Here is a 24,348-nt window from a genome sequence, read left to right as displayed (position 1 = left end):
AGACAGACAGATGCATGCATACATATATGCATTCGTATCTATGTAGACAGGTGCATGGGTAGATGTAGAGGTTGGTAAGAGATACAAGATAGAGAGACAGAGAAACACTGAGGCAAATACATTCTCGTCTTAGACAAGGTCGATGGGTTGATATGTAATGTACAGATGTCTCTTATATTGGAAAACTTGAAACCAGGCCGAAAAAGATCACCATTTTTCAAACTAGGGAACTAAGAGAGGATTCTTGACTTGAGAGGACTCGAGTCTCCCTGGGATGAAATGAGTGGTGTTGAGCATGGATCTGATTAGATAGAGCGTTGCAGTCTGGATCCTGAGGCAGACGCGGCCAGCTGCTCATCTCTCCCGAATTCTAGAAACTCCGCAGCTCGCAGTGGGAGTTCCACCATCAAAAGATTGTTTCCCTTGACCACGTGCTCACCGTGGGCCCTCTGATCTAGGGGGACAGTGCGGGGAGGCACTGTGGCGCTTGTGTTTGTGGCTTCCGTAAGCACGGATGGAGACGTGAGGGTGAAGATGGGGCCCCGGAGGCAGCCCCCCGCCCGGCGCTGTAGGCACAGAGTCTTGGGTGTGGCCCCCTAGAATCACCAAGGAGCATGCGCATTGGGCGGGAGGCCACACCGGGCCGCACACACGCAGCCCTGCAGGCATTTCCGGGGCGGCTGGAAGCCAGCGCCCGGGAAGCCCGCTCCGCTCCCCGGGCAGGGGCCCCTTGTGCCCTCCCGGACGCCCTCCTCCTCCCCTTCCTCCCCCCGCCACGGTCGCTCCCGATCCCCGCGCGGGGGCCCCGCACCTGCCCACCCATGCCCCTGGACTCGCCGGCCGGAGTGGCCGCCTGCGGGAGGCTGGGGAACCGGTCCTGGGTGCGGGAGTTCGTCCTGCTGGGCATCCCGGGCGCGCGGGGCCGGGAGCGCGCGCTGCTGCTGCTGCTGGCCGCCGTCTACGCGGGCGCGCTGCTGGGCAACGCGCTGCTGCTGGCCGCCGTGGGCACCGCGCCGCGGCTCCGCACCCCCATGTACTTCTTCCTGGGGAACCTCTCCGTCTTCGACCTGGGCTTCTGCTCCACCACCGTGCCCAAGCTGCTGGCCTACCTGTCCGGCCGGAGCCCCGCCATCTCCGCGCGGGGCTGCGCCGCCCAGCTCTTCTTCTACCACTTCCTGGGCTGCACCGAGTGCCTGCTGTACACGGTGATGGCGTACGACCGCTTCGCCGCCGTCTGCCGCCCGCTGCGCTACGCGGCGCTCCTGCGCCCCCGGGCGTGCGCCGCGCTGGCCGCCGGCACCTGGCTGGGCGGCTGCGCGCACGCCGCGCTGCTCACCGCGCTCACCTTCCGCCTGCCCTACTGCGGCCCCGCCCACGTGGCCTACTACTTCTGCGACATCCCCGCCCTGCTGCCCCTGGCCCGCGGGGACGCGGCGCTGGCGCGCCGGGTCAGCTTCACCAACGTGGGCCTGCTGTCCCTCGGGTGCTTCGCCCTCATCCTCGCCTCCTACACGCGCATCGGGGTCGCCGTCGCCCGCATGCGCTCCACCCAGGGCCGGCAGCGGGCCCTGTCCACCTGCGGCGCGCACGTGGCCGCCATCGCCTGCGCCTACGGCCCCGTCATCATCATCTACCTGCAGCGCCGCCCCAGCCCCCTGCTCGGGGCCGTCGTGCAGATCCTGAACAACCTGGTGGCGCCCGCGCTGAACCCCCTCATCTACAGCCTGAGGAACAAGGACGTGAAGGACGCCCTGCGCGCCCTGCTTCCCGGGCGCAGCCCGCTCCGCGAGAGATGAAGACACCCGCAGCTCTGCTGCCTCCCCCCGACCCCACATCGCCACCTGGGGGGAGGGGGGGCTTTCACCTGCTGCACCCCCTCCCGCCCGGACAAGTTGAGCTAAGCCCTACCGTGCTTCACTTTCCTACGAGGGAGAGCAGGGAGGAAGCACGTGACCTTTCCTAGTGGCCCTCCACCAGCATTAATGGAGAGCCAAAGCAAACAAATCGAGCAAAGGTAGAAATTGCAGGGGGCCTTCGCTGTCTTCCCATTGTTTATCACTACAGCCACCTGGTTTTCATCATTTCCCTGTGCTTTACATGAAAGGTAAGGCCACTTAGCAGACTTACGCTGCCTGTGTTTCGGAGCTTACTGTGCCTGCATTGGGGGAGAGACAGGAGGCCAAGTGTGGAGTTTTATGAAATATTTTTACTAGCATGCTGGAGTTGTACATGAGACTTTCATTGTGGCACATATACTCTTCGTAGTGTCTTCGGATCACCCTCCCCCCCTTCTTCCCTCCCCTGGCCCCTCCCCACCTCTTAAAACAATTTCAACAGGTTTCAGGGTTTCATTTTCATTCATGGATGCCAAGTACTTCAGCCATACCCATCCTCGGTGCTCACCCTCCTTGCTCCGAATGGAGCCTCACTTTCCGGTCGCCTTGTATCCAGTGTAGGTGAATCGCTCAGGGGTTTCTGCCGTGGTGCCTCCCACACTCCCTCGTGAAGTTCCACCCACGTCTCCTCCTCCCGTGGCTCCCGCCCCCCTCCCTGTGCCTCAGCTCGCAGTGGGTTTTCTTATGCAATCTTCATACACAGGTGGAAATGTATCTCGGTGTTAGTCACTCTTCTTCATTTTCTTTACCTCTCCCCCAATCCCATCATGCAGTGGTACTCTCGTGAGATATATATGTATGTAGAATTGTGCATACATTTATGTGAATATCTGTGTGCATTATAAGGACCACGTCTGCATATCAGACACAGAACACTTATTCTTAGGCTTGGTGGGTTCTCTTCCGGCACCACTGTCACCCTGAGACATTTCTCAGTTAGTAAATCTTCGAGAGAATTGAGAGAAGGCACCAGGTCCAGGATGGGCTCTGAGCCACACTGTGCTCCGCTCTGCGCTGTGCCCCGTCAGGACTGACTTGCTATAAATTCCCCCGCTGCTGGTGAAGTTGGTCCTGGTGAAGTAGGAGGAGTGTAAGCTAGATTACCCAACTGCAAGGTGATTCTGCTTTGTCTCATTAACAATGAACTTGTGGTCATGTGTAACTATGTAACAACCCTTTAAACTGTTTCCTGCCAGCTTTAACATCCACTGTGATTTGGGCCTGAGTCAATTAAACATATTATTTAGCTTATGTTTGTTATGCCCCCCAAGGAACCCCTGGAAATTGTACATATGAAGCTAAAAATGCATTTACACTAAGGAACTTCCCAAACCTCCAGCGTAGGTATAAACTATCCCTTAACCATGCTCAGAATACTTCCGGCACACCGTACGTGGATAAAATCAATGAACCTAGCACCTGTCTTATTTTTCAAAGTGTTGAGGGCCTCCCACCCACACTCAGATGGGCGTTGATGAGTACACAAAGCTCAGTACCCGGAAAGTGCTGTCAGCACAGCTCAGAGGTCCCGCCGGGGTCTGGGCGGCCCACAGCTGACTGAGAGCAGCAGCTGGCTGCGGCCGGCTTGGAGTGGGTCTCACACCGGCGTCCTGTGGCAGGACAGGGTCAAAATCCCAGCTCTCAATAATGGCCGCCATTGAGCACACGCCCCTCCTTTTTTTTTTGCATCATCATAAAACCAAAACATCATAAATTATACCACTTTAGGCAGGGTACCATCTTTATTATGATGATAATTGCCAAATAATTATATCCCCGTGGAATCTCTCCTCCACTCACTCATTGCCTTTATGCTGGAAAGAAACTTTTCTCTCTTTCTCTCTCCTGTTACTTTTAACCAAATGACATTTGCAATACTGAATTAAGTACAAGACACTGATTTTCCTATTGTTTGAACTTTTAGTTGGAATAATAAATGAGATAACTTACTAGGTAATTGCTCTCTTTGAAGAGTATTCACTCGGTTTTTAGTTGAAGTGATTAAAAAAAATCAAAGAGTATCTTTGCCCTAGTCTGGATAATTCTTATTCTAACCCAGGTCTCAAATGATAAATCTATGATTTTATAGAAATATCTCATTTGCGTGCAGGTGGCTCATAGCTGTAATCCCAGCTATTCAGAAAGCTGAGATCCAAGGATCACAAGTCAAAGTCAGCACAGGCTGAAAAGTCCATGAGACTATTAGCTCCAATTTGTTGCTTTAAAAAGTAAGCAAGAAGTAGAGGTGGGGCTCAAGTGGTAGAGTGCCAGCCTTAAGAGAACCAGACAAGTGAGAGCGTAAGGCATTGAGTTCAAGTGCCACAAAAAAGAAGGAGGAGGAGGAGGAGGAGGAGGAGGAGGAGGAGGAGGAGGAGGAGGAGGAGGAGGAGGAGGAGGAGGGGGAGGAGGGGAAGGAGGGGGAGGAGGGGGAGGAGGAAAAGAAGAAGAAGAAGAAAGAAGAAGAAGAAGAAGACCTTTTAACTCTGGACTTGCTTACTTACATGGATTAGAGGTAACAATAAGACTAGAGGAAGGACTGTCAAATATAAGCTGATAATGAGATGGAAAGAAACATTTTGGAGGTCTTGAAATCCTTCCATACAAATACTTGCCTGTGTTTGCCTTTTACAAATACTGGGTAAAATGCTGATTAGGTAGACACCAGTCGAGCAATAATAGGGTTGATTTGTTTGTTCATTTATTTATTTTAGGACATAGGGGACAAGTAGCAAAACACGGACATTATTAAAGAGAGGTCAACAACATTTTTCAAAACAGAAGTTTCCGCTTCCTGGACTTCAATCTTGACAAGAGGGGCTACGTAGGATGCCATAGGAAGGAACGTAATGGTGTTGATGCCTGGCAGACTCAGGCTGTGTTAGAACCTAAGGCTACAATGTTCTCTTATCTGTGTGCTACCAGTGACCCCAGCCTTGCAAACCTCAGACTGCACGCGCACACACTGGCTGGGAGATGCAGGGCCCATGAACGCGAGACTTCAACCCAACCGACAGCCACCCCTCCCACGCTCTGCCCCTTGTGGTCTCTGCTGTGGGAACATTCCTGCCCCCCGACTGTGGGATAAACAGCCAGGTTCCCAGTGCTCTAGCAGCATCACCCCAACACCCCAACACCCGTCTCAGGTGCCACCTTGCCTCCATCTGTGCCTTGAGGCTACTTTTCACACTGCCTACAAAACATCGCCATCCTAGAGCTTGTATTATCCAAGAGCCTTCCATTTCAATGACCTGGGGCCCAAGCTGGTGGGTGTGCCCACTGAGATATTACCCAGCCTTCGCCGTGTGTGCTAAGTCTCACGAATGAGCCCATGGCATGAACAACTTTGCCTATAACTCAGGTGGTGGGCAAAGAAGGGGGACGCGACAGGGCCTGGCGTGGATTTGATGAACAGTATGGGATGGAGGGACACAGTCAAGGAGTGATATTCACCTCTAGAAAAAAGATTTAGGGGAGAGAATGCAAAGCCATAAACACTGCTACATCACTGTAAATGTGAGGCATCCTGATTGTGAATCTGGATGACTATACTCCGTTCTCAACTGTGGTCACAGAAACACAAGTCTCAAAAGGAATAGAAATGACCAGGCTAAGCATAGGTTGTTCAAACATGCGAAGTGGTTAGCGTAGTTAGGGTACAGAAGTGCATCCCATGAACATGAATCTACCTTCAAGAAATGTGTGTCAGAAGAGTGCCAGGGGCTCACACCTGCAATCCCAGCTCGTCAGGTGGCTGAGATCTGAGGATCATGGTTCAAAGCCAGCACCGGCAGGCTCATTGACCCGGGTCAAGGGACAGGTACATTGTCCAGCAGGTTATTCAATGTTGCTTTATGCGAATAGAACTAAGAGCAGGGACCGTGGAGACAAAGGCATCCGAGTTCAGTTGCGGTGGATTGATTTGTGTGTGCCTTGAGTCTATTCTGGGAGGTCTCTGCTACTCGTAGCTCTTATGGAAAATATGGCATCTACATGTGAGGTGATAGGAAAACGCAGTAAGGCAATAACTGAGAACAATTTCACAGTTCCTGGGTCACTGTTCATGCTCTATATATGTTACTCACTACTCTTACTTGTCAAGTAGAGGAGCCGAAACACTTGCAGACAGACAGAATAAAATTACATCCTAGGGAGGAAGAATTGAAGGTTTGTTTGGCACAAAGCACAGGGAATGAAGAGTCGCCATCCTCTCCTCCTGTGTGGGCCTGGGTGGGCCTGGGTTTCTCCTGGCACGGAGAAACCAGGTCTGTCCTGCTGTCTGCTGTGGCTCTTGTCGTCCTACAGAGGTAATCGTGAGGGTCAGAGCTGCAGAAAACACCACCACAAGAAGTCGAACTACACATACCGTTTGCAGATGCAGTGATTCCTCCCTGTCGGGTTTGTACGAGAAGGAAAGGCGGTGGGTGTGTAACGTACCGCCCAGCCGTGACAGCAGCCGGGCCGCTCATTCCCTCGCGCGGAGGACTGCGCTTTCCAGCACCCTTTGCAACCATCTTTTCACTTGCTTGTTCCTCAAGGAGTGGATGAATGAGTTGAGCACGGGGGAGACGGTGTTGTTTAGCATTTGCCCCACAGCGCCGAGCAGGGGGTCGGGCAAGGGCCACAGGTAGACGATGATCGCGGGCCGCAGGTGGATGATGATCACAGCCGCAGGTGGATGATGATCACAGCCGCAGGTGGATGATGATCACGGGCCGCAGGTGGATGATGATCACAGCCGCAGGTGGATGATGATCACAGCCGCAGGTGGATGATGATCACAGCCGCAGGTGGATGATGATCACGGGCCGCAGGTGGATGATGATCACGGCCGCAGGTGGATGATGATCACAGCCGCAGGTGGATGATGATCACAGCCGCAGGTGGATGATGATCACGGGCCGCAGGTGGATGATGATCACAGCCGCAGGTGGATGATGATCACGGCCGCAGGTGGATGATGATCACGGCCGCAGGTGGATGATTATCACGGCCGCAGGTGGATGATGATCACGGCCGCAGGTGGATGATGATCACGGCCGCAGGTGGATGATGATCACGGCCGCAGGTGGACGATGATCACAGCTCTAGGTGGACGATGATCACGGGCCGCAGGTGGACGATGATCACGGGCCGCAGGTGGATGATGATCACGGGCCGCAGGTGGATGATGATCACAGCTCTAGGTGGACGATGATCACGGCCGCAGGTGGATGATGATCACAGCTGCAGGTGGATGATGATCACAGCTCTAGGTGGACGATGATCACGGCCGCAGGTGGATGATGATCACGGCCGCAGGTGGATGATGATCACGGGCCGCAGGTGGATGATGATCACGGCCGCAGGTGGATGATGATCACGGCCGCAGGTGGATGATGATCACAGCTGCAGGTGGACGATGATCACGGGCCGCAGGTGGATGATGATCACAGCCGCAGGTGGATGATGATCACGGGCCACAGGTAGATGATGATCACAGCCGCAGGTGGATGATGATCACGGCTGCAGGTGGATGATGATCACAGCCGCAGGTGGACGATGATCACAGCCGCAGGTGGATGATGATCACGGCCGCAGGTGGATGATGATCACAGCCGCAGGTGGATGATGATCACAGCCGCAGGTGGATGATGATCACGGGCCGCAGGTGGATGATGATCACGGCCGCAGGTGGATGATGATCACAGCCGCAGGTGGATGATGATCACAGCCGCAGGTGGATGATGATCACGGGCCGCAGGTGGATGATGATCACAGCCGCAGGTGGATGATGATCACGGCCGCAGGTGGATGATGATCACGGCCGCAGGTGGATGATTATCACAGCCGCAGGTGGATGATGATCACGGCCGCAGGTGGATGATGATCATGGCCGCAGGTGGATGATGATCACGGCCGCAGGTGGACGATGATCACAGCTCTAGGTGGACGATGATCACGGGCCGCAGGTGGACGATGATCACGGGCCGCAGGTGGATGATGATCACGGGCCGCAGGTGGATGATGATCACAGCTCTAGGTGGACGATGATCACGGCCGCAGGTGGATGATGATCACGGCCGCAGGTGGATGATGATCACGGGCCGCAGGTGGATGATGATCACGGGCCGCAGGTGGATGATGATCACGGCCGCAGGTGGATGATGATCACGGCCGCAGGTGGATGATGATCACAGCCGCAGGTGGATGATGATCACGGGCCGCAGGTGAATGATGATCACGGGCCGCAGGTGGATGATTATCACGGGCCGCAGGCCAGGTGGGCGCTGCAGGGGGAGAACGCCTTCTGCCTGCCCTCTGCCGAGCGCACCTTCAGCACGGCAACGCCCAAGTGCGTGTAGGAGACACACGCAGAGTAGGAGCAACAACGCCAGAAAGCCAACGCCAATGGAGCCCACCTTGTGGGCCAAGGAGCTGTCAGAGCACGCCAGGGGCAAAACCGCAGGCATGTGGCAGAAGAAGTAGTCCACGAGGCTGGGGCCCCAGTACGTTAGCCTGAAGGTAAAGGCAGCGAGGATGGAGGCCTGAAGGCTCCCCACCAGCCGGGCCGCAGGGCTTCATGATGAGCATGTACCGCAAAGGTGGCGGATGGCCACGAAGCGATCGTAAGACATCACAGAGTACAGGCACCCTTCAGTCGCACCCAGAAAATGGTAGAAGAAGAGCTGGGCCGCACAACCCTGGAAAGAGATGGCACGGCTCTGTCCGTAGAGGGAGGGCAGCATCTTAGGGAAGAGCACGCCAAACACCGAGAAGAGTCCCAAGAAGAAATACATGGGGGTGTGCAGGGTGGGAGAAGAAGGGATGGTGGTGAAGATGAGCAGCTTCCCCAGCAGGGTGAGGAGGTAGAGGAAGGAGAAGAGGGCCAAGAGCCCGGCCTCCAGTCCTTCCGTCTGCGGAACTCCCAGCAGAACGAACTCTCCCACCGACGCGCCGTTGCTCATGGCTTGGAAGGGCGTTGGTGCCCACCACCAGGGAGGTCGGGAGGAGCAGGGGGCGGGCGATTCCAAAGCAAGGGAAACACATGTGTATTAAGACTGAAGCTCAACTGGAAGGAAACCTGTGGGAAATAACTCATGAACACAATTGCAGATGGCTACATTCATCATTTGAAAGCAGTGCTTGTCCTTATGACTCTGTATGTAACTTTTTTAAATATAAAACAAACATCAGGGCTTCTTGCCATTTCTATGCCTACCACTAGACAGGGTAGTGGCCACCAAAGACACATGGAGGAGGGGGGGAGAATACTTCAAATAGGAATTAATGTTTTCCCCTAGTAAAAGTGGATCCACCTTTCCTAGGACACTGGACTGAAACTTAAACATGAGAAAAGACAATGTAATGAATTCGTTCTAGAGACTTAATGGCCTAAGCGCAAATGTGAATTATTTCTTCACAGGTGGGTATGGAGCCCTGTGCTTCACGCATGCTAGGTAGGAGCTGCGCCTGGAAGCCTCCAGAGTCTGACTTTCTTTGCACTTATTTTCATTATTCTTGGCAGTACTATGGATTAAACTGAAGAGCTCACACTTTCTAAGCAAGCAATGTGCCATACCCCCAATGCTTTTGGCAAGTCAAATCTCAAACCATAATCTTTCTACCATCTCTCAAACAGCTGGGATTACAGATGTGAGCCACTATGCCTAACCCCAAAATTCAGTTGTTTTTTGGCCAGTCCTGGATCTTGGACTCAGGGCCTGAGCACTGTCCCTGGCTTCTTTTTGCTCAAGGCTAGCATTCTACCTCTTGAGTCACAGTGCTACTTCCAGCTTTTTCTGTTTATGTGATGCTGAGGAATGAAATCCAGGGCTTCAAGCACGCTAGGCAAGCACTGTACTGCTAAGCCACATTCCCACCCCTCCAAAATTCTGATTTTTGATGGTGTGATTATGAGTTAGTCATTCTTAACCTCTAAACTTAGTTTCTCATCTTAAGAAAAAGGAACTGCAGAACACAAGAATACTGAAAATTGATGACTTAAAAAGAAATTATGTATATTTTTACATATATAATGTCTAGGGTCTATATGCATATGAGTGTGTGAGGCCTCAGAATTCTATTTGGTATATACAAGGCACCCACCTACTATCTGATTTTGCATTGAGTGACATAATATTTACCTCATAGAATTGCCATAAAGATTGAATATGATGCAGTCCTTTGGTGTTTACAAAGATTCTATATAATGGCTTGTCATTATTACATTCATTATTGGAATGCCATGCTAGTTACAAAATTTGAGAACTTACCTACAACGGTGATTAAAAAAGTGCTTGTCTTCGGCTTGAATGAGATCATTAGAGGAGAAGAGGTAAGGCCAGACAACAGTGGAGGGAAGGGATGGTTTAAGAAATACTACAGTTGAGGAAAAGCAATCCATTCAGAACAAATGCATTTTTTTTTCAGAGAATTTGGACGACTCTTCAGAAAATGACTTTTATGTATCATTGCCTGATAAATACTAATTTCCATTCCTAAACAATTCTGTGATGCTACAGAACACGGGAGATGCGGAATTAATTAGCAATGAACAAAGAGCTAATAAAAGAAGGCTCATTTGCCTCTCCCCACCTGCTGGGCGAGGGGTGGGGGTGGGGGGCTGGACGCTGCCACCACTTCAGAAGGAGAAGAAGCCCTGGGTGGCAGCTCTGCGAATTTACGTGGTCAGGTGGCCCCGCTGGCCTGGCGCAATCAAGGAATACGTTTTCCTTCCGTCTATCTTCGTCTTCTTCCATCAAGTGGTGGTGGGGCTCTTCACTCCAAACTCCTCTTACCCACAGATGGCATGGGGTCAGGCTTGGGTTCTGTAGCTGCAGGCTGTGCGTGCTCGTTCTTCATTCAGAACCATAGGAAGACGGAGCCCTGCATGCCAGCACTGGGCTCATTCGCTCACTCCGGGAAATAAAAACTCCCAGGGTCCCTGAGGAGCCTCGTTCATTGGGGGGCGGGGGGGGGAACGTGTCCCGGCACCAAGGGAGCAATTACATGTACAACATCGGGAGAACTGCAAAGTTACAACATGCAGCAAAATGATCACGATCATCTTTATTCTTTTTTACTGTAAAGATGTGTGGAGGGGACACAGTTACAGAAGTCTGATACTGAGTACAGTCCTTTGGAACAGTGCCACCCCCTCCCTCATTTTCATTATCACCTTAAAAAGGATTGGGAAACCAGGGGCTAGGAACATGGCCTAGTGGCAAGAGCGCTTGCCTCGTATACATGAAGCCATGGGTTCGATTCCTCAGCACCACGTGTGTAGAAAACAGCCAGAAGTGGCGCTGTGGCTCAAGTAGCAGAGTGCTAGCCTTGAGCAAAAAGAAGCCAGGGACAGTGCTCAGGCCCTGAGTTCACAGCCCAGACTGGCAAAAAACAAAAAGGATTGGGAATGCAAGAGTTTGTGAATCACTCCTGACCACCTCATTTCCTTTTGGAGACAAATACCTCATTTGCTCTCATTCCTTGTTGTTGTTGTTGATGTAGCTCTCAGGGATTGGGCCTACCACTTGGGCCACACCTGTCATCTTTATAGTTCGTCCCTGTTCTTTCATCTTAATATGATGCCAGCTTTCAGGGACGCTTGACAATGTCATGATTCTGAGACGCCATGTACAGCTCCACTGGGGCTTCCTAGTCCTATTTCCAAAAAGCAATAAAAGGCCAGAAGCATTATTGGAAGATGCCTGACAAATCTAAGTCACCATCACAGACTTCTGCATGGTGGTATCCATTGTGAAGTAGCGTGGACATGAGCTCTTTCATCCTGCATGCGGCTGTGCCCCAGTGCCCTGCATGCGGACACTTCCATCAGAGAAGAAACATACCACGTCCTCGTGGTTCCACAAGATTACGATGCTGAAAATCCTCATTGCCAGCTGGGTGCTGGTGGTTCATGCCTGTAATCCTAGCTACTCAGGAGACAGAGATATGAAGATCGTGGTTCAAAGCCAGCCAGGGCAGGAGAATCCATGACACTCTTCTCCCCAATTAAGCACTAAAATCTTGGAAGAAGAGCTATGGCTCAAGTGGTAGAGTATCATCCATAAGCAAAAAAGAAAAAAAATATATATATATATAGGACAGTGCCCAGGCCATGAGTTCAAGCCCTGCCCCTCCTCCAAAAAACACACAAAGTGTTGTTAGAGATTCCATGGCCATCATTATGCCTTTCATATAAAATAAGTGCAGAGTTGGATAATCAAACTTTTGAAAGAAAACCACGTGACCCCTCAGGTGGCCGTGTGCTGGTCAGGTTTGTGTGCTCCCTGCAGAGTTCTGCTCATGCGCTATGGGGTAGCAGCAGGACAGATGAAAACCTGAGCCTTGGGGCTGGAACTGCAAGAGGTGAAGTATTGGAAGAACAAAATATTAACGAAAAGAGACTTTAAATATCTGATGGGGACCGTGTTTGGAAAAAACATCTTGCGTGTTGTTTCACTGCAGACACACGCTCCAACTGTGAGCACTGGCTTCGCGCTGTGACCTGACAGAGTCCGGGGCCCCCCCAAGTGAGGCCTGGGTTCCACCAGGGTCTCCACACAGTGAACACTGTGACCAACACACCGATACACAGAGAGATTAAACTATTTTACCTTTAATAAATAATTTTAATTTATAATGAAGTAAACACAACATCAATTTCTGTAATCTGGTAACTATCCTGCTCAGTTTCACTGTGCCAGTTACACCATATTCAGGGCGCTTCCTTCGGATAAATGGTGACCCATCTCTGTCACCCACACCGGCACCTGTACTTGGTGGAAGAGCTCAAGCCCTCAACCTTCCTGAGGATTTGCCTGTGCACGAAGCAGAGCACGCACAAGGGCCTTTCCTGTGGCGCTCGTGTGGAGCCAGGGTGATTGGATTTGCTTATGTGAGAGGAGAACATGTAGTCAATCCCACTGAACTCCTCTGCACTGTGGATTTGCCTTCAGGGTTTACCCAGACCACTGTAGAACATGCTTATAATTGGGTTTTCTTTCTCCCACCCCGATTTTCTTACATGACTTGATTCAGCATGTTATACTTTAACTCCGAGTCCCATAAAATGATGATTGCTATGATGTCAGACACAGAATATCACCCACAGGTAGCTAATGAGTGTTGCAGACAAAGATTAAAAAGGAAATTTTAATGACTTCCCAACAGCTCATCCCTGGTGAAAGGAAATCTTGAGGGACTCTCCTGCCGTCTGCCTTATGACACCTCTTCCACCTCCAGACTCTTAATGCAGTTCACATTGGCTGCTCAGAGCCTGGACGGCAGGAGGGGGCCATGCCACTTACTTCACCATGCGTGTGAGCACCTCACAACTTGAGGTCTGCACCCTGACCCCCAGGTCAACAGAGAACAGGAGTCTTCATTTGTTCGGCCACCAGCATCATCCAGATACTCCACGTCGGAGCACAGGATCTGTCACTCGCTCACAACCAGGACGACAAACACTGAGTACAACAATTCCTGATTAATTGAATTCTTGATTGTATTCTCCCTCCCCATACATGGCCAGGTGAATGAAGAGGAACAGGAAGGGGGGTGATACAAGTTCTTATCTGGATTTTGAGTTTCATTTGACTGATCTGTTCACGAGACAATATCATGCTATGTTGAGTATTGTAACATTACCACAAGTCTTAAACTGTAGAAAGGTGAGCCTTCAAACCTCTTTTTATTCTTTCAAGTTTGTTCTGAATATTCTGCATCCCTTCCACTTCGTGAAGAGGTAGCATGTCAGAACCTGAAACACACAGCTTGGATTTTGGTAGAGACTGAGCTGAGCTGGTAAATCAGTTGGGGAAGTATTATGGTTTTCACAATATTGAGTCCTTTGAGTGATGAACACAGGATGTCTTTCCACTTATGTAAATGTCTAGTCCTTTTCAATAATGTTTTGTTATTTTATAACTACTACCTGGCATTTTTAATTTAAGTGTTTGTTTCCAAAACTTTTTATTAATTTGCATAGTATTACCATGTATTTTATGGTTGTAACTTTTACTCATTGGGTCTTCTGTTCTAATTGGCTGAACTTCCTAGGTTCTGATAATTCTTTATCATAGATGCTTTAAAATTTGCAATATAAAAAAGATACTTTACATTCTAAAATAATGTATAGATACTTATATAGTTTACTTCCAAATTGGGAGTTATTTTAAATTCCATTTCAAATATCTGTGCCTCTAATCAGAGTATCCAGTATAATGTTCAATAAAAGTGCAAGGATTGTACATTGCGTTTTATCCACTGACCGATGGGAAAAGTCTGTCAGTCTTTCAGTGGATTTGTTACTGGATCTGATGTTCCTGTGTCCTGGCACTAAGTACTAGGCAAGACTTAAAGCAGAGATTGCAAACAGTGGGGGTCCTAGCTTGTATTTATTAGCAAGTCAGGTATGTTTAAGATCCTGGAGTCTCTGTCTTGCTACCACACATGAGGAGGGATCAAGGAACGAGAGATCACCTACATCATTTTCTTTTTCCCAGGACAAAATGGCAGAAGGAAACCACTCCCTAGTGACTGAGTTCATCCTGGCTGGGTTGACGGAGAAGCCAGAGCTGCAGCTGCCCCTCTTCCTCCTCTTCCTGGGGATCTACGTGGTCACGGCGCTGGGGAACCTGGGCATGATGGCCCTGATCGGACTCAGCTCTCACCTACATACCCCAATGTACTACTTCCTCTGCAGCCTCTCCTTCATTGACTTCTGTCAGTCCACTATCATCACCCCTAAAATGCTGGGGAACTTTGTGACAGAGAAGAACACCATCTCCTATGCTGAGTGCTTGACTCAGCTCTACTTCTTCCTTGTCTTCGTTATTTCAGAGTGCCACATGCTGGCCGCCATGGCCTACGACCGCTACGCGGCCATCTGTAATCCCTTGCTCTACCATGCCACCATGTCCCACGGAGTCTGCTCCTGGATGGTGGCTGGCGTGTGTGGTATGGGATTGATTGGTGCCACGGCTCACACTGTCTGCATGCTGAGGGTGATTTTCTGCAAAGCTGACATAATAAACCATTACTTCTGTGATCTTTTTCCATTACTCGAGCTCTCCTGCTCTAGCACATTTGTCAATGAGGTAGTGGTCCTGTGTTTCAGCGCATTTAATATCATGGTCCCCAGCCTCACCATCGTGGGCTCCTACGTCTTCATCATTGCCAGCATCCTGCGCATCCGCTCCACGCAGGGCAGGGCCAAGGCCTTCAGCACCTGCAGCTCCCATGCCTCTGCTGTTGCTCTCTTTTTTGGTTCTGCTGCCTTCATGTACCTGCAGCCATCCTCAGTCAGCTCCATGGACCAAGGGAAAGTGTCCTCTGTGTTTTACACCATTATTGTGCCTATGTTGAACCCCATGATCTACAGCCTGAGAAATAAGGATGTCAAAATTGCCCTCAGTAAGTTCCTGGAAAGGAAAGGTTTGGTATGAAAAATAACATTTTCCTCAACAAATGTATGTTTTCTAGAGATCTGATTAAAGATTCAGCAATGAGGCACAGAAATGCATATCCTCAAGTCAGTGAGTATGTGAAAGTAAGTGCCCAGAATAGGAATCCATCCTCAGAGTCCAACACAGGGGACCTCACGGCCCTACGGCTCCCACACTCCACCCGCTCAGATCCACTGCATCTCCTGCAAATACAGTTCCTTTCAGCTGCTCAAATCCTCCTTACAATTGACTAATCTTAGGCTTCAGGTATTTGAAACATGAATTTTTACAGTCTAAATTCAATTGTCTTATTGAAGCGACTAAGTATTCATCAAAAACTTAGTTCTCGCATATAATCCACCTATAATGAGAAATGTCTAGCTTTGTCTTTATCTGGAGGAATATTTTATGAATGTATGTTATAAATAAAATTATTTTAAACCCTTTAAAACCTTGTTTTGTTTTTATTTCCATACCATCAACAAATCTAGTGACTTCTATGGTGCCATGAAAGTGCTAAAGAATTCTTACTTTGACTTCTGTGTACCTTTCATCTGACTTAACTTTGAATATGCATGCAAATTGAGGTATGTTTGCATTCTGACTTGACTCACCGAATTCCAATTTCTACAGAAATGACTACAAATATGCCTTTCCATTCTAATTTTAATGTTTTATTCAACACATTTATTCTTTCAAAAAGTGTATACCAGCCTCCCTCCACTGATTGGGTGAAATGGGGACTGGATGCTGGCCTTCACATCAGAAGAAAAAGAAGCCCTGGGTGGTAGCTCCAAAGCATAGGGGTTTGTCTGTCCTGTTGCTGTTCCAGGGCCCATGAGCAGAACACTGTGCTGAGCCCAGAAACCTGACGAGCACGCCGCCACCTGAGGAGTCACGTGCCTTTTCCTCACAGGTTTGATTATCCAACTCAGTAGTGATTTTATATGAAGAGTATGAAACAATTCACTATGTTTAGCCAAAATATGAAGAAACACAGATAAAACACATTTTACTTTAATAATAATTTTAAACTATACTGAGGTCAATACAACATCAATTTCTGTAATCGGGCAACTATCCTGCTCAGTTTCACCGTGCGAGTTACACGTGTTCAGGGGACTTCCTTCAGATAAATGGTGACCCATCTCTGTCACCCACACCAGCACCTGTACTTGGTGGCAGAGCTCAAGCCCTCAACCTTCCTGAGGATTTGCCTGTGCACGAAGCAGACCACGCACAGGGGCCTTTCCTATGGCCCTCGTGTGGAGCCAGGGTGACTGACTTCGCTTATTTGAGAGGAGAACATGTAATAAATCCCCCCAAACTCCTCTGCACTGTGGATTTGTCTACACAGTTTACCCAGACCAGTGCAGAACATGCTTATAATTGGGTTTTCTCCCTCCCACCTCGATTTTCTTACATGACTTGATTCAGCGTGTTGTACTTTGACTCTGAGTCCCATAAGATGATGATTGCTATGATGTCAGAAACAGAATATCACCCACAGGGTAGCTAATGAGTGTTGCAGACAAAGATTAAAAAGGAAATTTTAATGACTTCCCAACAGCTCATCCCTGGTGAAAGTAAATCTTGAGGGACTCCCCTGCCGTCTGCCTTATGACGCCTCTTCCACATCTAGACTCTTTGTGCAGTGCACGTCGGCTGCTCAGAGCCTGGATGGCAGAATGGGGTCATGCCACTTTCTTCACTGTGTGTGTGAGCACCTCACAACCTGAGGTCTGCACCCTGACCCCCAGGTCAACAGAGAACAGGAGTCTTCGTTTGTTCGGCCACCAGCATCATCCAGATACTCCACGTCGGAGCACAGGATCTGTCCCTCACTCACAGAGCGACAAACACTGAGTACCTCAATTCTTGATTCATTGAATTCTTGATTGTATTCTCCCTCCCCATACATGGCCAGGTGAATGAAGAGGAACAGGAAGGGGGGTGATACAAGTTCTTATCTGGATTTTGAGTTTCATTTGACTGATCTGTTCACGAGACAATATCATGCTATGTTGAGTAGTGTAACATTACCACAAGTCTTAAACTAAAGAAAGGTGAGCCTTCAAACCTCTTTTTATTCTTTCAAATTTGTTTGACTATTCTGCATCCCTTCCACTTCGTGAAGAAGTAACATGTCAGAACCTGAAACACACAGCTTGGATTTTGGTAGAGACTGAGCTGAGCTGGTAAATCAGTTGGGGAAGTATTATGGTTTTCACAATATTGAGTCCTTTGAGTGATGAACACAGGATGTCTTTCCACTTATGTGAATGTCTAGTCCTTTTCAATAATGTTTTGTTATTTTATAAGTACTCCCTGACATTTTTAATTTAAGTGTTTGTTTCCAAAACTTTTTATTAATTTTCATAGTATTAGCATGTATTTTATGGCTGTAGCTTTTACTCATTGGGTCTCCTGTTCTAATTGGCTTAACTTCCTGATAGGTTCTAATAGTTCTTTATTATAGATGCTTGAAAATTTGCAATATAAAAAAGATTCTTTATATTCTAAAATAATGTATAGATACTTATATTGTTTACTTCCAAATTGGGAGTTATTTTAAATTCCATTTCAAATATCTGTGCCTCTAATCAGAGTATCCAGTATAATGTTCAATAAAAGTGCAAGGACAATACATTGTGTTTTCTCCACTGACCTATGGGAAAAGTCGCTCAGTCTTTCAGTGGATTCATTATTTGATCTAATGTTTCTGTGTCCTAGCAATGGGTACTAATAGCAAGAATTAGAGCAGAGATTGCAAACAGTGGGGGTCCTAGCTTGTATTTATTAGCAAGGCAGGTATGTTTAGGATCCTGCAGTCTCTGTCCGCTACCACACATAAGGAAGGATCAAAGAACGAGAGATCACCTACATCATTTTCTTTTTCCCAGGACAAAATGGCAGAAGGAAATCACTCCCTAGTGACTGAGTTCGTCCTGGCTGGGTTGACAGAGAAGCCAGAGCTGCAGCTGCCCCTCTTCCTCCTCTTCCTGGGGATCTACGTGGTCACGGTGCTGGGGAACCTGGGCATGATGGCCCTGATCGGACTCAGCTCTCACCTACACACCCCCATGTACTACTTCCTCTGCAGCCTCTCCTTCATTGACTTCTGTCAGTCCACCACCATAACCCCAAAAATGCTGGGGAACTTTGTGACAGAGAAGAACACCATCTCCTATGCCGAGTGCCTGGCTCAGCTGTATTTCTTCTGTTTCTTCATTATCGCCGAGTGCCACATGCTGGCCGCCATGGCCTATGACCGCTACGTGGCCATCTGTAATCCCTTGCTCTACCATGCCACCATGTCACATGGAGTCTGCTCCTGGATGGTGGCTGGCGTGTGTGGTATGGGATTGATTGGTGCCACGGCTCACACTGTCTGCATGCTGAGGGTGATTTTCTGCAAAGCTGACATAATAAACCATTACTTCTGTGATCTTTTTCCATTACTGGAGCTCTCCTGCTCTAGCACATTTGTCAATGAGGTAGTGGTCCTGTGTTTCAGCACATTTAATATCATGGTCCCCAGCCTCACCATCGTGGGCTCCTACGTCTTCATCATTGCCAGCATCCTGCGCATCCGCTCCACGCAGGGCAGGGCCAAGGCCTTCAGCACCTGCAGCTCCCATGCCTCTGCTGTTGCTCTCTTTTTTGGTTCTGCTGCCTTCATGTACCTGCAGCCATCCTCAGTCAGCTCCATGGACCAAGGGAAAGTGTCCTCTGTGTTTTACACCATTATTGTGCCTATGTTGAACCCCATGATCTACAGCCTGAGAAATAAGGATGTCAAAATTGCCCTCAGTAAGTTCCTGGAAAGGAAAGGTTTGGTATGAAAAATAGCATTTTTCTCAGCAAAACAAATGTATGTTTTCTAGAGATCTGATTAAAGATTCAGCAATAAGGCACAGAAATGCATATCCCCAGGTCAGTAAGTATGTGAAAGTAAGTGCCCAGAATAGGAATCCATCCTCAGAGTCCAACACAGGGGACCTCACGGCCCTACGGCTCCCACACTCCACCCGCTCAGATCCACTGCATCTCCTGCAAATACAGTTCCTTTCAGCTGCTCAAATCCTCCTTACAATTGACTAATCTTAGGCTTCAGGTATTTGAAACATAAATTTTTACAGTCTAAATTCAATTGTCTTATTGAAGCGACTAAGTATTCATCAAAAACTTGGTTCTCGCATATAATCCACCTATAATGAGAAATGTCTAGCTTTGTCTTTATCTGGAGGAATATTTTATGAATGCATGTTATAAATAAAATTATTTTAAACCCTTTAAAACCTTGTTTTGTTTTTATTTCCATACCATCAACAAATCTAGTGACTTCTGAGGTGCCATGAAAGTGCTAAAGAATTCTTAGTTTGACTTCTGTGTACCTTTCATCTGACTTAACTTTGAATATGCATGCAAATTGAGGTATGTTTGCATTCTGACTTGGCTCACCGAATTCCAATTTCTACAGAAATGGCTACAAATATGCCTTTCCATTCTAATTTTAATGTTTTATTCAACACATTTATTCTTTCAAAAAGTGTATACCAGCCTCCCTCCACTGATTGGGTGAAATGGGGACTGGATGCTGGCCTTCACATCAGAAGAAAAAGAAGCCCTGGGTGGTAGCTCCAAAGCATAGGGGTTTGTCTGTCCTGTTGCTGTTCCAGGGCCCATGAGCAGAACACTGCGCTGAGCCCAGAAACCTGACGAGCACGCCGCCACCTGAGGAGTCACGTGCCTTTTCCTCACAGGTTTGATTATCCAACTCAGTAGTGATTTGATATGAAGGGTATGAAACAATTCACTATGTTTAGCCAAAATATGAAGAAACACAGATAAAACACATTTTACTTTAATAATAATTTTAAACTACAGTGAGGTCAATACAACATCAATTTCTGTACTCCGGTAACTATCCTGCTCAGTTTTACCGTGTGAGTTACACCATGTTCAGGGGGCTTCCTTCAGATAAATAGTGACCCATCTCTGTCACCCACACCAGCACCTGTACTTGGTGGCAGAGCTCAAGCCCTCAACCTTCCTGAGGATTTGCCTGTGTACAAAGCAGACCACACACAGGGGCCTTTCCTATGGCCCTCATGTGGAACCAGGGTGATTGGCTTCGCTTATTTGAGAGGAGAACATGTAGTAAATCCCCCCAAACTCCTCTGCACTGTGGATTTGCCTACACAGTTTACCCAGACCAGTGCAGAACATGCTTATAATTGGGTTTTCTCCCTCCCACCTCGATTTTCTTACATGACTTGATTCAGCGTGTTGTACTTTAACTCCGAGTCCCATAAGATGAAGATTGCTATGATGTCAGACAGAATATCACCCACAGGGTAGCTAATGAGTATTACAGACAAAGATTAAAAAGGAAATTTTAATTACATCACACCAGCTCATCCCTAGTGAAAGGAAATCTAGAGGGACTCCCCTGCAATCTGCTTTATGACGCCTCTTCCACCTCCAGACTCTTTGTGCAGTGCACGTCGGCTGCTCAGAGCCTGGACGGCAGGAGGGGGGTTGTCACTTTCTTCACTGTGTGTGTGAGCACCTCACAACTTGCGGTCTGCACCCTGACCCCCAGGTCAACAGAGAACAGGAGTCTTTTTTTGTCTGGCCACCAGCAACGTCCAGAAACTCCACATCAGAGCACGGTATCTGTTGCTCACTCACAACCAGGACGGAAACTTCCAGGAGGATACAGAGTGTGTACCGGGATTCCACTGCCTCAGAAGCTTTCGGTGTTGGATGCGGAGGGCTTCCTGATCTCCAGGCTCCACATGCCACAGGAATTTCCCAAACCTACCTGACAGTGATAACCCATATTTGCTATGACACAACGAATGAGAGAAAATTGCCTGTCATGTTTCAACACATATTTCCTTCATTTGTGGTTCACACAATTGGGCTAACAAGACAAAACGAACCAGGTCAGCTGTAGCTGTGCCTTCCTAAGTAAGTCCAATCTTTATCTGTGCTGTGAGGCATGAGAATTTCTTAGCACACTCTATCAGTCATTGGATGGGTCCCTGGTTGAGACACTATCCAGATATTAACATATCCTATTGAGAGCCACTCTTACCTCATAGAAAACAAATAAGGATAATTTTTATCTGGTAGTCATTTACCTATCTCCTATGTACTGGGATCCCAAGCTCTAACACTAACACATAGTTCAAACTTTCAGAGAATTAGAGATACCTGGCTGCTCTTCACATCTCAGTGTTTGGTGAGGCAATACATTCTTACCTTGTTCTTGTTTTTCTTCTCTCCTTACATGCAATGTCGCAAGGAGAAATGTCCCCAGGAAACCACTCCCTAGTGACTGAGTTCGTCCTGGCTGGGTTGACGGAGAAGCCAGAGCTGCAGCTGCCCCTCTTCCTTCTCTTCCTGGGGATCTACGTGGTCACGGTGCTGGGAAACCTGGGCATGATGGTCCTGGTCGGACTCAGCGCTCCCCTGCACACCCCCATGTACTACTTCCTCAGCAGCCTCTCCTTCATTGACTTCTGTCATTCCACCGTCATCACCCCCAAGATGCTGGGGAGCTTCGTGACAGAGAAGAACACCATCTCCTATGCTGAGTGCTTGATTCAGCTCTACTTCTTCCTTGTCTTTGTTATTTCAGAGTGCCACATGCTGGCCGCCATGGCCTATGACCGCTACGTGGCCATCTGTAATCCCTTGCTCTACCATGTCACCATGTCCCACGGAGTCTGCTCCCTGATGGTGGCTGGCGTGTATGGTGTGGGATTGATTGGTGCCACGGCTCACACTGTCTGCATGCTGAGGGTGATTTTCTGTAGGGTGAATACAATAAACCAATACTTCTGTGATCTTTTCCCTCTACTGGAACTCGCCTGTTCCAGTATTATTATTAATGAAACAGTAGTTCTGAGTTTAAGTGCTTTTAATATCTTTATCCCAACCCTGATCATCCTGGGCTCCTACGTCTTCATCATTGCCAGCATCTTGCGCATTCAGTCCACGGAGGGCAGGGCCAAGGCCTTCAGCACCTGCAGCTCCCACCTCTTGGCCGTTGCTCTCTTCTTTGGTTCTCTGACATTCATGTATCTGCATCCCTCCTCAGTCAGCTCCAAGGACCGAGGAAAATTGTCTTCTGTGTTTTACACTACTATTGCTCCTATGCTGAACCCGTTGATCTACAGCCTGAGAAATAAAGATGTCAAAATGGCCCTAAATAAGTTCCTTGCAAAAAGAATATCCATATGAAAGGAGTATTACACTGTAGCGAAATATTATAATTCAAGTCTTCAGGTCGTGTGATTCCTACCACTGCTATCTGATTATGTGGAAGAACATTGTTGAGGGTAAGACAGGAGTCATCCCTCAAACTCACTTCTATCACATCCAAACAGTTCTCAAGGCTGCTGATAGCCTTCTCACGGCTGATTCTGCTTCGTGTGCCTGGACTATGGCTGCCCTTAGGCTCGTACCTTGGCTCCAGGATCTGTATGATTACTAGAATGATCCGTGGCTTGGGTCATTGAGGCTATGGTTACAGCCTGTTGAGAATCCTGCTCCACACATCAAGTATTTCTGATTCATGAGCTTCCTAGGCACCTGTCTTCTGCATAACTTTCATGAGGATTTCATACTTAATTCATTTATTATAATTAAAATACAAGGTTAAAAATTGATTCTCATCAAACAAAAACAGGGCAAAATCATAACCACCAGGCTGCCTTGGTGGCCCTTGTTTTTGTCTACCCAGATGCCTCCTCAGACCTGCTTGCCTCTGCATTGGGGTGAGCATGACAGAGGTGTGGCTGGTCCTCTGCTCCTCTCAGTTGCATGATTAGAATTTATTTCTGCAGATTTGATGTGATCACTTCCTATTTCCTTGATCTTCCTCTCCTCTTAAAACACTCTTGCTCTAGTGCCTATTTCCCTGAATTACTATTCTTACTTGCTGGAAAATTAGTATCCTTGGGCTGGGAATATGGCCTAGTGGCAAGAGTGCTTGCCTCGTATACATGAAGCCCTGGGTTCGATTCCCCAGCACCACATATAGAAAAAAAAAACCAGAAGTGACACTGTGGCTCAAGTGACAGAGTGCTAGCCTTGAGCAAAAGGAAGCCAGGACAGTGCTCAGGCCCTGAGTCCAAGGCCACGACTGGCAAAAAAAAAAAAAATTAGTATCCTTATCCCGAGCCTGAACAACCCAGGCTCTTACAACTCCATCATTGTCAGACCCTCCATGGAGGAAGGTCCAGGTCTGCACTTGCATCATCCAGCTGTTCGTAATTGTCTTCACTTTGTTTCTGTAATGTTTGTGAACCTCTGTCCACCATCAGTCAGCTCCATGGATCAAGAAAGAATGTCCTCTGTGGTTATTCTGCAATTATCTGCTGACTTCCAGAATGAAGATTCCAATGTTGCCTGATGAAAATGCGAGATAAAGATTATTGTGAACAGAAACAATAGGGAAATGATGCATTGAATTTCAGTCATTGACTACTATAATGTTCAAATTGATATTCAATTAATGAATATTTAATTAATTAGTGGTGTGAATTAATGCTCCATATGAGTGCATTGTAATGCTTTCACCTTATTGAGTCGAATCCTACTGTCATTATTATTTCTTCTTCCTGTGGACGTTGACCTCATTGCCGTGTGGCCTTGTTCTCTGACACACAGCACTGTGACACTGATTAGAAATGCTAAAAATTATGTGAACCCGATCCTTTCGTTCACCTTGCCTCTCTTTTCCTTTGCAGTTGGTATGAACTTGTCTCAGTCCTCCTCAACTACAATGAAAACACCACCCCCACTAAAAGTTAACTTCCTTCAGTGTATCTACTCAAAAAGGTAACAAGTCATAGTTATGTCATAGCTGCAACCTCTCATCTTTGCACAGTCACAGCCTGTCCTTCCTTCCATGTTTTAACTAACATGCGCCTTATATTCTCTACCACAAAATCAGAACTTTAAATCTGAGATACAGATATAGGCCTGTGATCCAACAAGCCTCTGGT

At 48.1% G+C, this 24,348-nt stretch overlaps 5 protein-coding genes across 5 annotated transcripts; 4 read left to right on the top strand and 1 right to left on the bottom strand.

Moving 5' to 3' along the window:
• Positions 1-614: 614 nt before the first annotated feature.
• On the top strand, positions 615-1,796 carry LOC125347820 (putative olfactory receptor 10D4). The gene has a single exon (XM_048340774.1). The coding sequence runs from the start codon at positions 615-617 to the stop codon at positions 1,794-1,796; it is 1,182 nt and encodes a 393-aa protein (XP_048196731.1).
• Positions 1,797-6,357: 4,561 nt separating this feature from the next.
• LOC125347819 (olfactory receptor 148-like) lies at positions 6,358-8,839 on the bottom strand. Its single transcript, XM_048340773.1, is given in 3 exon segments — positions 6,358-6,562; positions 8,153-8,251; positions 8,253-8,839. Coding segments are annotated over 3 exon segments (891 nt in total).
• A 5,541-nt stretch (positions 8,840-14,380) lies between these two features.
• Positions 14,381-15,322, top strand: LOC125348060 (olfactory receptor 150-like). Its single transcript, XM_048341003.1, has one exon. It carries the CDS (start codon positions 14,387-14,389, stop codon positions 15,320-15,322), a length of 936 nt encoding a protein of 311 aa, XP_048196960.1. The 5' UTR covers positions 14,381-14,386.
• A 2,903-nt stretch (positions 15,323-18,225) lies between these two features.
• LOC125348059 (olfactory receptor 150-like) lies at positions 18,226-19,167 on the top strand. The gene has a single exon (XM_048341002.1). It carries the CDS (start codon positions 18,232-18,234, stop codon positions 19,165-19,167), a length of 936 nt encoding a protein of 311 aa, XP_048196959.1. The 5' UTR covers positions 18,226-18,231.
• Positions 19,168-21,628: 2,461 nt separating this feature from the next.
• LOC125348058 (olfactory receptor 150-like) lies at positions 21,629-22,579 on the top strand. The gene has a single exon (XM_048341001.1). The coding sequence runs from the start codon at positions 21,629-21,631 to the stop codon at positions 22,577-22,579; it is 951 nt and encodes a 316-aa protein (XP_048196958.1).
• The last annotated feature ends 1,769 nt before the right edge of the window (positions 22,580-24,348 follow it).

The sequence above is a fragment of the Perognathus longimembris genome, chromosome 3, assembly GCF_023159225.1.
Source record: "Perognathus longimembris pacificus isolate PPM17 chromosome 3, ASM2315922v1, whole genome shotgun sequence".
NCBI classification, from domain to species: Eukaryota; Metazoa; Chordata; class Mammalia; order Rodentia; family Heteromyidae; genus Perognathus; species Perognathus longimembris.
Note: the sequence above shows the minus strand (reverse complement) of the source record. Positions and strands in the feature narration are given on the sequence as shown.

Coding starts and splice junctions, on each gene's coding strand:
- LOC125347820 (XM_048340774.1), top strand. CDS start 615: ATGCGCATTGGGCGGGAGGCCACACCGGGCCGCACACACGCAGCCCTG.
- LOC125348060 (XM_048341003.1), top strand. CDS start 14,387: ATGGCAGAAGGAAACCACTCCCTAGTGACTGAGTTCATCCTGGCTGGG.
- LOC125348059 (XM_048341002.1), top strand. CDS start 18,232: ATGGCAGAAGGAAATCACTCCCTAGTGACTGAGTTCGTCCTGGCTGGG.
- LOC125348058 (XM_048341001.1), top strand. CDS start 21,629: ATGTCGCAAGGAGAAATGTCCCCAGGAAACCACTCCCTAGTGACTGAG.